Source organism: Carassius auratus, chromosome 30 (genome assembly GCF_003368295.1).
Source record: "Carassius auratus strain Wakin chromosome 30, ASM336829v1, whole genome shotgun sequence".
Classification (NCBI taxonomy): domain Eukaryota; kingdom Metazoa; phylum Chordata; class Actinopteri; order Cypriniformes; family Cyprinidae; genus Carassius; species Carassius auratus.
Window position 1 is genome coordinate 3,178,452 of NC_039272.1, and position 14,855 is coordinate 3,193,306.

The window sequence follows — 14,855 nt, forward strand, 5'->3', positions numbered from 1 at the left end:
GTACAGAAATAGGAACAAATATTTTATTTAAGACTTGATTTTCAGATTCTAGATACTGAACCAGATTTTTTAGAAGGAATATAATGCGCTAAGAGCTCACCCAAGTACTGAGGACCTAAACCATTCAGGGCTTCATAACTAATAAGTAAGAATTAAAAAATGTGTACAATGTTTCACAAGGAAGTGCTGATAGAACCTGGCTAATGTTGTCATACTTCCTGGTTGTAGTGTTTGAAAAAACACATAACATGAAAATACATTCATTTGTAATATAGCATATTCTTTACACTGCAACATCAAATACTTACACATTCTTATATCTATAATAAACAAAACATTACAGTATTATGACAAAACAGCAACACTATTGTGACACACCATCAATAAAAAACAGCTTCAAATGGTCCTCTATAAGGTTGATATTCATATACTACAGAATATACAGTAGATATACAGTAGATAGTGGGTTAGTGTTTCTGTAGCATGCCCTACATGCGATGCAGTGTATCAACAAAATCCGAATTTAAATTGAAAGCAAGCATTAATTTGGAACATACAGAGCCATTTTTCATGTTTTCAGAGTTTGGATTAGGAGTTAAAAGAAATGTTCCACTTGTCAGTTTGAGTAGAGGAAAGGCTGGCATGCATTTTGTGGACATGGTGTATATTTAACAGTCCTTGCTGATGTATTTTAGAATCGCTACATCGATCTTTAATACCTGTGTACAATTCATGGGCAGCATTTTCCTAAGCACATCAGTTCATTGTTGTGATCTGGGTCAGCCATCCATTCTTCAAACTGCTTATCCTCAGTAGGGTCGCAGGGATGTTGGTCCAAGGGTGAAGAAAACAGTTCTAGATGACCATTCCATCACAGGAGAACACTTTTTCTCATTCACTACACAGACAAGTTTGTGTCTCCAATTCACCTCTGAGAAACTCCACACAGACAGTCCTCCTGGCTTATCTGGGGCTTGATCTTTGGGACCTTATTGGTGCAACAGTGGTCTCCCTCAATCAAGCACAGTTTCGCACTGACCTGAGTCATGTTCCATCCACTTCATTTTAAAACTAAATCCGAATAACAAATAGATGACCGGGCTGATTAAAGAGTGGGCTGTGGCTAGTGCAGTAGCTACTGGAAGTCCATATTTCAACATAATTGGATCCAGGCTGTTGGTAACAGTGGCTTGAAGCATGGTTAAGAAGATCTGAGGGCCCCAGAACACAAAAAAGGCAATTTTTATAGCACAGATGATCTGTGCCTGCTCCTTGCAGTCTTTACATTTTCTATGAGCTGATGTCAAACAGCTGAGAAACATTACCAAAGCTGGCGCAAGAAGCCCGATGAGAAATCTCATGATAACGACTGCCTTCAGCCTGGCAATGCCCTCTTGAGTAGTTTTCAATTCGTCCGTGTCATAATCATCAATGCACTGAGAAGATCGGACCTCTCTGGAATACAGTGAAGGACATGCCAAGATTGCTGCAATAGCCCAGGATAATGAAATCAGAATGATGTTACAGTTCTTGCAAAGATTCAAGCAGTCAATTTTTAAAATAGCAGAACTAATGCTCCAGAGACTCAGCATGGCTGCTGTGGAGAACATACTGCCATAGGTGATATAGGATGACAGCTTGCAGCTTGTGTTTCCATAATTCCAATCAAAGTTATTGTAAGCATACAGGAGCTGATAAACAATAAATGCACTGGAGACTAAGTGTGTTAAAGCCAATGCCGTAATCCAAGAGGAAACTGTTGTCGATTTCTTGTTTTTCAGGCAACTGATGATAATGACGATGAAGTTGAGGGTGACACCGAGGATCAAGACAACAGAATATGTAATCAAGTAAATCATCCTGATCACATGTTGGTACTGCTTGGTTGCATTCTCCCTGCTTTCAATTTCTGCAATGATAGTATCATAGTCTGTGTAATTGTCTTCTCCAGACATTTTGTGAAGTCTGAAACAAAAAGACATAGATTAAAATGTTTCACTCTGAATAATATGCTGCCCAGGAACAGATATGTTCTGTTCAGTTCTTATATATATATATGTGTGTGTGTGTGTGTGTGTGTGTGCGTGCGTGTGTGTCACCTATTCTATAACCTGACCCTTCCTTGACACTGAATAGAATACTATTTTTAAAAGATAATGCAGGCAAAAAAAAAAAAATCTTTACAAAAGAGGTCATTGTTAATTTTTTTTAATGGGAAAGAGCTGTGATCATTATTCAAACCTTTTTTTCCAACAGAAAAATAAACACCAGGCTTAGAGAATGAATTAGAGAATTTGTATTTTTGAGTGAACTGTCCCTTTAAGGAATGGGGGAAAAAGTTTATCTTTCCCAATGAGACACCAGCAGATATATGTAATGTGCTCCTTTTCTATATTAAGGCATTAATATGTAATCTTAGAGATCTCTTATGTTAGTCATTGACGTTGAAATCTGGCACTTTCTTTGGTGACCTTACTTTATAATTTGTTCAAAACATTAAATGCTTAATAGTAAGACAATAACAAATTCATATATAATCACAGAAAAAAAATCTTAATGTAATATGAATTAAATTAAACAAGGAAAAACGAGATCAGAATCAAAGTGACAAAACGGCAACATGACTACTGAATATGAAAGTAAAATGTAAGTTTTTTTTTTTCAGTTTCAGTTTTCGTCAGCTGCAATTTGAGCTGAAGCCAGGCTTGTAGCCAGCTAAGAGATCACCTCTGTAAATTTTTCATTTTCAAAAAAAAAATTTGTTCTCTGATTGATTAATTTACTGCTAAACTCCTCTTATGAATGTCTTCATGTATAATTTAGAATGTTTAGAGTCCGTGGTATGAAAATGATCGCTGCAAGACGCTGCCGAAGTGAACGAGTCTTCAGAACGTTGTGAGCGAGAGAGCGAGACACAGCCGCCTTGTATATAGGTTTTTGTTTATTTTAATAGCAATTTCTGGAAACATTGCATCGCTGGCAATTTCTGGCAGTAATCAAAAAAGGCAGCGGATATTTACACTAAGTGGAAATAGCTATAGATTAGGGGTGTAACGGTTCACAAAATTCACGGTTCGGTTCGATACGATTCACTGGTGTCACGGTTCGGTTCGGTACGGTTCGGTACGTTTTAGATACAGCAAAAGGAAAAAAATTGGCAGATAAATTTCCTTGATTTTTAAAAAATGTTTTATTTATTAAAACTAACAAAGTATGTTTTTATTATTTTTTAGATTGAACAATGATGGAGCTATTCTTTACCCATATTCTATGGTGTTTTCTTAGCAGCATACTGTATAAACAAAAACAGCTCCTTATAAAAAAAAAATAACAAATAACTTGTAGTAGTTATGAACAAATACAAAGATGTAACTCTTTATATGGAACTCTATAACTCTTTATATTGAGTGTGTTTTTACTCAATTGGTTCTCTATAGGGCTTATGTTTTTTGGAACAAAGCAGGAATTACTGTCTGGCTGAAATGGGCTCGTGAAGGAATATTGTAACGGGGCTCAATTACATTAAGCATGTTCTTAAAACCTGCGTTTTCCACTACAGAGCGCGCTCGCTCACTTAGTACGCGCTGAAGGCTCGTTGGAAAATGGCTAAAGGGTCTTTCACACAGGACGCAGTATGCGCGGCGCTGGACCTTGGGCTCAGCGTTGCCCTTCAGATACAACGGGATTTGTGCTGCACTATGCCAAGAGCAAAGCAGGTGGAGTTTTCAAAACTGCCCGTGCATACGTTAAATTTATAACAGTTCTTCTATCTAATAACGTGCAGGCCTGTTAATTGTATCGTACTGCTCAGGAAATTCCGACACAGTACAGTACTAGTCCATTTTGATTTCCGTGTTTGTTTGGATGCCCCGATCGATTGGTAAAGTGCACCCAAACACCAGACCTGTTGGTTATCGGAGGATCTTATATTTCTGGTCTGTTAAACGCATTGGCCATTTTTGAAACGAGCCTTCAGCGCGTACTGAGTGAGCGAGCGCCTGACTGAGTAGCCTAACATAAACATATAAGTTGGTGTTTTTTTCTTCTTCGGGGGTGTCAGGGCCGTTGCCTGTTACGTCGTTTGGGTTATTCGGCTACATTGTTGAACGCATATCATTATATTTCACAATTTTTTTTTCCAAATATAATTAATTAGTCCAACGAACCGTTCGGTACATAGTGCGTACCGCGTACCGAACCGAAAGCCTCGTACCGAACGGTTCAATACAAATACGCGTATCGTTACACCCCTACTATAGATGTTAAAATATCAGTATTTTCTGTTATTTATAATACCTATTGCAAATAGTGGCAATTATCTGCACCTCAGTATTGTAGTGCATTATAAAACAGTATGCAATAATTACTGAGTGTCGATTTTAATTTTAATTAAAATTATTAAATGGATACCACCTTATTGGGACAATAAAGCCCTCCCTACCCCTACATCTACCCCTACCCTTACTCCTACTCTACCCCATACTTTATTTTCAACTTATTGATTATTCACTTTATTTTCAGTGAAAAAATTATAATTTTCTGATGTGATTTTAAAAGGGAGAAAAAAATTACCCAAAAGGTGGATACGAACCCGGGTCGATCCCGTCAAAATATGTAAAAATTTTCCTCTGCTTCACTAGAGCTGATGCTTAACCTGTTAATTTCTTTCGTAATCTTGTCTTTTGCAATCTACGTTTGGTGGGTAAAGTTAGTGTAACTGGACACTCAAATCAAAAAGTCTATGGACACGGTATTGCTGACAAGATATAACATTCGATAAGAAAAAAAAAATGATATTACCTGTCAGAAACTTTATCAACATTATCAAAACCCTGTCTCACTCTAGTGCAGAAATATGTAGATCAAGTTACTTAGGGTACAGAATGAAATGAAAAACGCAAAAACTATTCATTAAGAAGTCTATGCTTAGTCATTCAGTACGGTTGTTAAACTTTAACAAATCATGTTATAAACTAGCACTACACAAAGTTAACAGCTATATAATGGTTATAAGTAAAAACAATATCAGCAATATGTATGGTTGCATTAATAATACAACAACAACAACAACAATAATAAAACAACTGATAAAATTATCCACCCCATAGTAAAGTATTAACAAACTTTGATAAAACAGTAAATAGGGTATGATTTAAAAATAAGCCTCCCTCCAAAAACAACTACATTTCTGTCACTTTTCAAGTGTTAGTGAATATAATTAGTTGTATTTATACAACTGTTATTATAGCACAATTCTGTAATTAGGTTATTATAGAAACCCCCTGAACCTCACTAATTTTCAAAGCCTGGCTACGGCCATGGGTGCAGCACATCTTTGATTCTGGACAAAGTCTAGAGGTTTTAACTGCACCTCTCGGATTACACATTCTATACAACGTCTAAATTAGTCACACATGATCCACATGTGGAAAACAAGTTTTATTTTTCTAAATGCAACCACGTTTAAAATGTGTTTGTAAAGATGATGAAAAGTGCACATTTAAGTTTGTGATTCTAAGATTAAAAGAGAACTGCACCTACATAAACAAGTCACATGTTAACATCACAACCAGATTTCATTTATTAAAACATTGCAGTGGTTCCACTTGGTTAGATTTCAAGAGCGCTTTAACACGTGCTTAAAATTGTCAATGTGTGAGGAATGCAGTGATCTAAATTACCTTTACACCGTGTCCTAACCAGACGCGACGTGATAAGATTCCAGAGACAAATTATTTTTCAGTTCACACGAGAAGAGACGAGACAGAACATAAGCTGTATGCTGTTCTCCCCATCTATGGTTGTCCAGTCGTCGCAGAAACCGAGAGCCACAGAATCCTTATGCTTGTCTTGTGTCGCGCGACTCTTATCAAACACGGAAAATAAACCTTTTATAGCGTGTACCGCATGAGTAGCGAGAACCACAATATGCACTTGACACAAACTCAAAGATGACTTGTGTGTGGAAACCGATCTCCTAAATAAGCAAGATATGCTGTATTTCTGCAAGGATGAAGGGGGCGTCGCCGTCACTAGATGCGGGGTGTGGCAACCTCATGGTGAAAACAGCCAATCACATTAATTAATTAATTAATTACATCACTACTGTATTTCAATGACCAACAGAGAATTGTTGCACAACAGACAACAGATTCACCTAACACCTAAGCCACCACCTTCAAAGCTTGGTCCCCTCGGAGTGAGTTGTGTTATAATTAACGTGCATCAAGCCATTATCCTGGTTCTGGTTGACCTACTTAATGCAGCCTTAAATTATTTGTATTACAGAATATGACGAGTGTGTGACGTGTATGCCAGATGGAAGAGATGAGTCTTTAAACTAAATTTGAACGGACAGAGCTTGGAAGACTGGTACAGAAATAGGAAAAGGATTTTATTTAAGAGTTGATTTTCAGATTCTAGATATTGAATAGCCAGATTTTTTAGATCACAGTGAACGTGAATGAATATAATGCGCTAAGATCTCACCCAAGTACTGAGAACCTAAGCCATTCAGGGCTAATAAACAAAACATTACAGTATTATGACAAAAAAAAGCAACATTATTGTGACACACCATCAATAAAAAACTGCTTCAAATGGTCCTCTATAAGGTTGATATTCATATACTACAGAATACAGTACTTAGTGGTTTAGTGTTTTGTGCATGCCCTACATGCGATACGGTTGTAGTCATAAATTTTCAGTGTTTGGATTAGGAGTTAAAAGAAATGTTCCACTTGTCAGTTTGAATACAGAAATTGCTGGCATGCATTTTGTGGACATGGTGTATATTTCACAGGGATTTTGGTCCAAGAGTGGAGAAAACAGTGCTAGATGACCATTCCATCACAGGAGAACACTCTTTCTCATTCTCTACACAGACAAGTTTGTGTCTACAATTCACCTCTGAGAAACTCCACACAGTCATCCTGGCTTATCTGGGGCTATTGGTGCAAGGCAACAGTGGTATCCCTCGAAACATTACCAAAGCTGGCACAAGAAGCCCGATGAGAAATCTCATGATAATGACTGCCTTCACCCTGGCAATGCCCTCTTGAGTAGTTTTCAATTCGTCCAAGTCATAATCATCAATACAATGAGAAGATCGGACCTCTCTGGAATACAGTGAAGGACATGCCAAGATTGCTGCAATAGCCCAGGATAATGAAATCAGAATGATGTTACAGTTCTTGCAAAGATTCAAGCAGTCAATAAAAAAAAAAAAAGGATCAAGACAACAGAATATGTAATCAAGTAAATCATCCTGATCACATGTTGGTACTGTTTGGTTGCATTCTCCCTGCTTTCAATTCCTGCAATGATAGTATCATAGTCTGTGTCTTCTCCAGACATTTTGTAAAGTCTGAAACAAAAAGATATAGATTAAAATGTTTCACTCTGAATAATATACTGCCCAGGAACGGATGTGTTCTGTTCAGTTCTTTTATATATATATATATATATATATGTATGTGTGTGTGTGTGTTTGTGTCACCTATTCTATAACCTGCTCTTCCTTGACCCTGAATAGAATACTATTTTTAAAAGAATACTGCAGGCAAAAAAAAAATAATAATCTTTACAAAAGAGGTCTTTGTTACATTTTTTAATGGAAAAGATTTATTAAAACCTTTTTTTCCAACAGAAAAATAAAAACCAGGCTTAGAGAATGAATTAGAAAATTTGTATTTTTGAGTGAACTGTCCCTTTAAGGAATGGGGAAAAAAAGTGTATCTTTCCAAATGAGGCACCAGCAGATATATGTAATGTGCTCCTTTTCTATATTAAGGCATTAATATGTAATCTTAGAGATTCCTTGTGTTAGTCATTGACGTTGAAATCTGGCACTTTCGTTGGTGAGTGGTGACCAATATTTTCAAACACCTTACTTTATAATTTGTGCTAAACATTAAATACTTAATAGTGAGAAAATAACATTCATATATTATCACAGAAAAAATCTTAATTTAACATAAATTTATTAAATTAAACATAAAAACAAACATGGAAAAACATGATCAGAATTAAAGTGATAAAAAAGCAACATCTGCAAAACAACACTGCATGTTTTTTTAATCGTATTGTACATTTTTGCACACACAATTTACATTTAAAATCAAGTTACATCTGCATGTTTGGCAGAAAACGTCTAAAGGTTTCACCATGATTCCTTATTTGGTCCAAATGCTTTGCTTCATGTGTATTTTCTGCAAAATCATCTTACCTTTGGCAGCAAAACGGCAGAATGAGTAAAATCTGAAATTTGTGACTATATGCGAGAACGGTGTACTGAATATGAAATAAGTAAAATACGTGGCATTAAATATGTAAGTTTTTTTCTTTTTCTTTTTTCAGCTTCAGTTTTCGTCAGCTGCAATTTGAGCTGCATCACATCTTTGGTTCTGGAAAAAGCCCAGAGGCTTTAACTGGACCTGTTGAATTATAAGGTTACATAGCCTATACAAGGTCTAAATTAGTTACACAACCACATGTGGAAAAAATGCAACCACGTTTAAAAGGTGTTTGTAAAGATGATGAAACGTGCACATCTAAGTTTGTGATTCTAAGATTAAAAGAAAATTGCATCTACATAAACAAGTCACATGTTAACACCACAACAAGATTTCATTTAATGTAGTCTCATAACAAGGTTCGGGAGAAGCACGTCAGATACTTAACCTAATTAGCACAGGTGGAACCACTCAAGATAATCAACCTTAGGGTATAAATACAGCTGAATCAGCCTACCTGTCTCTATTGACGGTTTATCAGCATGCCGGTTCGCTTCGTCTGTCACCTTACCACGGACCCATTTTTCGTACCAACGAAGAGAGCTTCACCGGGGATTTATAAGACCTGCTGCTTTTGCCGGACCCGCGATCTTTCCTACCCAGTCAAACACGACTATTGAGCAGCATTAAGCGTCATCGCGACAGCTGCTCTCCTCGTCAAGCCACAAGTCGTGGCCAATAGACCGTGCAAGCTCCGAGCTCGCTCGCTCGACACAATGATCATGCCGCCCGAGACCGAGCTCTCCTCGAGCTGGAATCCAACCAGCCTGGGCCGCACCCAAGTTCTCACGGCAACAAGGCTCTCACTTCCCGTCGCGACTCAGCCTTTCACACCGGCGTTCCGGCCGAGTTGCAGTTTGACCGCGCGATGTTAACCAACACATTTTCAGGCGAAAACTCTAAAAGCAGGTTCATTGGATTTTACGGCAGTTGGCATCCAAAGTGTTGCATCTAAAAGCAGGTTCGCGGCTAAAGTTTGTTAAATGACGTCATGACGCAGTTCCATCTTCTACTAGTGTTTTGTGGTGGTTTTGGCAAACCAGCGTAAAGATGCATTACCGCCACCTGCTGATCTGGAGTGTGGAGTGCGCATAGATTTGGACTACAGATACAAATGTAGATCCGTCAGATGATAATGCCACATTTAACCACGAACAAAGGCATTATTTCCAGTCTTCATCCACACTGAAATGTCCAAGACATTACATTTGCCTTACCGAGCACGTTTAAACCTCACTGAAATGATACAATAATGTTCCATGATAAGTAAAAAAAAAAAAAAAAAAAAAAAAAAAAAAATATTATCTCCATGCAATTTTTCTGGCAGGACCAAATTATTTAGGGACTTATTTAGTGATCACTCAAAATTCATGTAAAACGCATCTGCCCTCGTGTTTTGACACAGGACAGCAAGTGGGAGTAAAATTACTGTTGCCTTTTCAGGACCGTAATATAAAAAACAGGCAAGTAAATATCTTTAGAAACCACTTAGAAGCGAATAGCACATAACTGCTATTAACCCATTTGCTTGCAAGCATCGCCGACGGCCCCAGTTTATTATTGTTTCACTTCCACAGCACGTTAAACTTCACTCTGACTTGATATGGATAAACCGTGCATCAATTGAAAGTCTAAAGACTCTGGCTTCGATATTTGACCAATATTTCGATAAAACATATTTTCAGTGACAGTTATTTAGTAAATTATATCAGGAATACGATTCCTATTCCTGAACGGTAAAACGTTGAAGTGTCAGCTCATGGACAAACGTCGATAATGTATCTAGTCAGAAAGAATCATGAGCAGAAACATTTTTATTTTGGGTATGTAATTTCTGTCTCCATGCAAAATGGGGGGTGACTGGTACGTTACTGCTATAATCATGTCCTCGGGTACAATGTCTTGCAAGACTAAACATGCTTCATCGTTTCCAAAACCCTTTTTTTTTCCACAGTCCATACAACAATGTGAAAACAGCCTTCCAAACGTATCCGCCCGGGAGACCGCCTAAGAGCCCGGAGGCCAAATGAGAGGAAAAGATGCTTTTCCAACAGTAACATAATAATGTGGACAATGCTTGAGGAATTGTCAAATCAGGCAACCAATTGCTAAGCTGGTAACACAGTAGGCTACCCATTCATTTTTTGCTTGCCCCATCAAATGTTACTAACCCTTTTTACTCTTCCCGCAGCCAATATCTACAGCAGCCGAAAGCAAGTAGCCTTTCCTGTACCTCCTCACTGCCGCAGCTCCCGCAGGAGCCTTTCCCGTATCTCCCCACTGCCGCAGCAGTGTCTGCTCCCGCAGGAGCCTTTCCTGTACCTCCTCACTGCAGTATCTGCTCACGCAGGAGCTTTTTCCGTATCTCTCCACTGCCACAGATCTCCCCACTGCCGCAGCAGTGTCTGCTCCCGCAGGAGCCTTTTTTGTATCTCCCCGCTGCCGCAACAGTGTCCACTCCTGCATGAGCCTTGTCTGCATCTCCCGCATTTGGTCTTGCAGCGAGAACTGTTCTAGTAGAGCTCTTACGTTTTCTCTTTTGTCCAGTGAGCATTGGAACTCTCAGCGGACACAGTGTGAGAAATCTCCCGGTCAAGCTTTCATTTCCCTCTTTCCCATTTTCTCTTTCTGTCCAGCGAGCATTTGGTCTCACAGCGGACGCAGTGAGAACTTTCCCGGTAGAGCACTTACCTTTTCTCTTCCGTCCAGTGAGTATTGGGTCTCACAGCGGACGCAGTGTGAGAAAATCTCCCGGTCAAGCTCTCATTATCTCTTTTCCTGTTTTCTCTTTCTGTCCAGTGAGCATTTGGTCTCACAGCAGACTCAGCGAGAACTTTCCCGGTAGAGCACTTACGTTTTCTCTTTCGTCCAGCGAGCATTGGGTCTCACAGCGGACGCAGTGTGAGAAAATCTCCCGGTCAAGCTCTCATTTCCCTCTTTCCTGTTTTCTCTTTCTGTCCAGCGAGCATTTGGTCTCACAGCAGACGCAGCGAGAACTTTCCCGGTAGAGCACTTACGTTTTCTCTTTCGTCCAGCGAGCATTGGGTCTCACAACGGACGCAGTGTGAGAAAATCTCCCGGTCAAGCTCTCATTTTCCTCTTTCCTGTTTTCTCTTTCTGTCCAGCGAGCATTTGGTCTCACAGCGGACGCAGTGAGAACTTTCCCGGTAGAGCACTTACGTTTTCTCTTCCGTCCAGTGAGTATTGGGTCTCACAGCGGACGCAGTGTGAGAAAATCTCCCGGTCAAGCTCTCATTTTCCCTCTTTCCTGTTTTCTCTTTCTGTCCAGCGAGCATTTGGTCTCACAGCGGACGCAGCGAGAACTTTCCCGGTAGAGCACTTACGTTTTCTCTTTCGTCCAGCGAGCATTGGGTCTCACAACGGACGCAGTGTGAGAAAATCTCCCGGTCAAGCTCTCATTTTCCTCTTTCCTGTTTTCTCTTTCTGTCCAGCGAGCATTTGGTCTCACAGTGGACGCAGTGAGAACTTTCCCGGTAGAGCACTTACGTTTTCTCTTTCATCCAGCGAGCATTGGGTCTCACAGCGGACGCAGTGTGAGGAAATCTCCCGGTCAAGCTCTCATTTTCCCTCTTTCCTGTTTTCTCTTTCTGTCCAGCGAGCATTTGGTCTCACAGCGGACGCAGCGAGAACTTTCCCGGTAGAGCACTTACGTTTTCTCTTTCGTCCAGCGAGCATTGGGTCTCACAACGGACGCAGTGTGAGAAAATCTCCCGGTCAAGCTCTCATTTTCCCTCTTTCCTGTTTTCTCTTTCTGTCCAGCGAGCATTTGGTCTCACAGCGGACGCAGTGAGAACTTTCCCGGTAGAGCACTTACGTTTTCTCTTTCGTCCAGCGAGCATTTGGTCTCACAATGGACGCAGTGTGAGAAAATCTCCCGGTCAAGCTCTCATTTTCCCTCTTTCCTGTTTTCTCTTTCTGTCCAGCGAGCATTTGGTCTCACAGCGGACGCAGCGAGAACTTTCCCGGTAGAGCACTTACGTTTTCTCTTTCGTCCAGCGAGCATTGGGTCTCACAACGGACGCAGTGTGAGAAAATCTCCCGGTCAAGCTCTCATTTTCCTCTTTCCTGTTTTCTCTTTCTGTCCAGCGAGCATTTGGTCTCACAGCGGACGCAGTGAGAACTTTCCCGGTAGAGCACTTACGTTTTCTCTTTCGTCCAGCGAGCATTTGGTCTCACAACGGATGCAGTGTGAGAAAATCTCCCGGTCAAGCTTTCATTTTCTCTCTTTCCTGTTTTCTCTTTCGGTCCAGCGAGCAATGGTCTCACAGCGGAGAAAGGCACAAACTCGCCTGATCAGTCGCTCCAAATTACAATTGCTCCCCGTTGCAGGCCAGCAGGGCCCGTCAGTCCAGGTACAGTGAGCCGCCATCACAGGCCCACTGGACAAACATTCGGACCCTTTCTCGAGATGCCAGCCCGCCAAACGTGGCACTCATTTGGGGGGGTCTTTAGTTCGGCCGGCTGTCCTCCTGCTCTTTAGCTTTTTGGGGGGTACTCTAGGTTCGGGCCATTCCCAAGCTCGGAGCCCCTTCCCCGGACAGCACGCCAAATACGCATTATAATATTCAGTTAATTATATGTAAGTGTGAACTCGTGAAATGTAGTTTCATAACAAGGTTCGGGAGAAGCACGTCAGATACTTAACCTAATTAGCACAGGTGGAACCACTCAAGATAATCAACCTTAGGGTATAAATACAGCTGAATCAGCCTACCTGTCTCTATTGACGGTTTATCAGCATCCCCCCTCCACCCCTTCTCCTCCACTAGAGTTCACTTTACACTTTCATATACGGGGGGGTACTCTAGGTTCGGGCCATTCCCGAGCTCGGAGCCCCTTCCCCGGACAGCACGCCAAATACGCATTATAATATTCAGTTAATTATATGTAAGTGTGAACTCGTGAATTAAAACATTCCAGTAGCTTCACTTGGTTAGATTTCAAGAGCACTTTAACTTTAAAGTTAAATGCTTAAACACATGCACATGCTTAAAGGGTTAGTTCACCCAATTATTAAAATGATGTCATTAATAACTCACCCTCATGTCGTTCCAAACCCGTAAGACCTCTGTTCATCTTTGGAACACAGTTTAAGATATTTTAGATTTAGTCCGAGAGCTCTCAGTCCCTCCATTGAAGCTGTGTGTACGGTATACTGTCCGTGTCCAGAAAGTTAAGAAAAACATCTTCAAAGTAGTCCATGTGACATCAGAGGGTCAGTTAGAATATTTTGAAGCATCAAAAATAAATTTTGGTCCAAAAATAGCAAAAACTTAGACTTTATTCAGCATTGTCTTCTCTTCCAGGTCTGTTGTGAGCGTGTTCACTGCAGTGTAGTGATGTCTGGTTCGTGAACGAATCACTCAATGTAACCGGATCTTCTTGAACCAGTTCTAAAATCGAACTAAATCGTGCCCCTCACATTTCTGAGACAAGTGGATGCAGCTTCCAAATGACAAAAAATAGCTGAATAATATTTTTTATATATTTGATATTATCACACCGGTGTGATTAGATCGTTCAGTACACATCATCAGCTGTTAATTCAAATCTGCATTCGCTGGCTGGCACTGAGCCAGAGACAGATGCGTTCGTACAATGCTTCATGATAACCAATCAGAAACGATTCAGTAGCGCTTATGAATGCAGTGGCCAATCAGAGACGTGCAGAAGAGTCATCACTGAAACGCGGTGTTTTGTTCACTTGCTCACTGACTGAAACAACAAAAAGTGCAGATTGTGCATACAAATGTAAGTAAGATAATCGTTTCATAATGTAAAGTGCTTCGGTGATTCGGTGACTGTCTTATTAAAAATATTTTATGGCATGACACCCATGTATGGGTTTACTTAAGTAAAAAGTTTTTATATGTAGTTAATAGATTAGACTACTTTGCCCATTACCATTTATTGATCAAATAAGAATCTTTAAAGGTGCAAAATGCATTTACTTACACATATCTGAAAATCGACATAATTCCTGATATATTAAGGATGTTTGGAATCGTTTTGAATAAAAAGGAACAATAAATAAATAAAATATAAGCCTATATAAGTTATACCTGCTATCGTAGCTGCTGTGTCACATAACTAATACCCCCCCATGTGCCCCCTCAAAAATCATGAATGCATGACGCTCTTCCTGCTTAAGCTGTTAACTATTTTTAATGTGGCTGACACTCCCTCTGAGTTAAAATAAACCAATATCCCAGAGTAATTAATTTACTCAAACAGTACACTGACTGAACTGCTGTGAAGAGAGAACTGAAGATGAACACTGAGCCGAGCCAGATAACGAACAAAAGATTGAGTCATTCTCGATTCAAGAACCGGTTGCATCTGTTTTAGGATCATCAGTACACTGCACCGAGAACAGTTTCTGTCGGAGGCGTCCGATTTGAGAACCGAGGAGCTGATGATACTGCACATACTGCTGGGGAAGCCGTGGCCTAATGGTTAGAGAGTTGGACTCACAATCAAAGGGTTGTGAGTTAGAGTTTCGGCAGGAATTGTAGGTGGGGGGAGTGCATGTACAGTGCT

The 14,855-nt window shown here is 40.1% G+C and overlaps 1 protein-coding gene across 1 annotated transcript; it reads right to left on the reverse strand.

The window, feature by feature from the left end:
- Positions 1 to 829: 829 nt before the first annotated feature.
- Positions 830 to 8,256, reverse strand: LOC113048885 (chemokine-like receptor 1). Its single transcript, XM_026210841.1, has 2 exons — positions 8,228 to 8,256; positions 830 to 1,965 (listed from the first exon to the last, which is right to left on the reverse strand). The coding sequence occupies exon 2, from the start codon at positions 1,953 to 1,955 to the stop codon at positions 1,014 to 1,016; it is 942 nt and encodes a 313-aa protein (XP_026066626.1). The 5' UTR covers positions 1,956 to 1,965; positions 8,228 to 8,256; the 3' UTR covers positions 830 to 1,013.
- Positions 8,257 to 14,855: the final 6,599 nt, after the last annotated feature.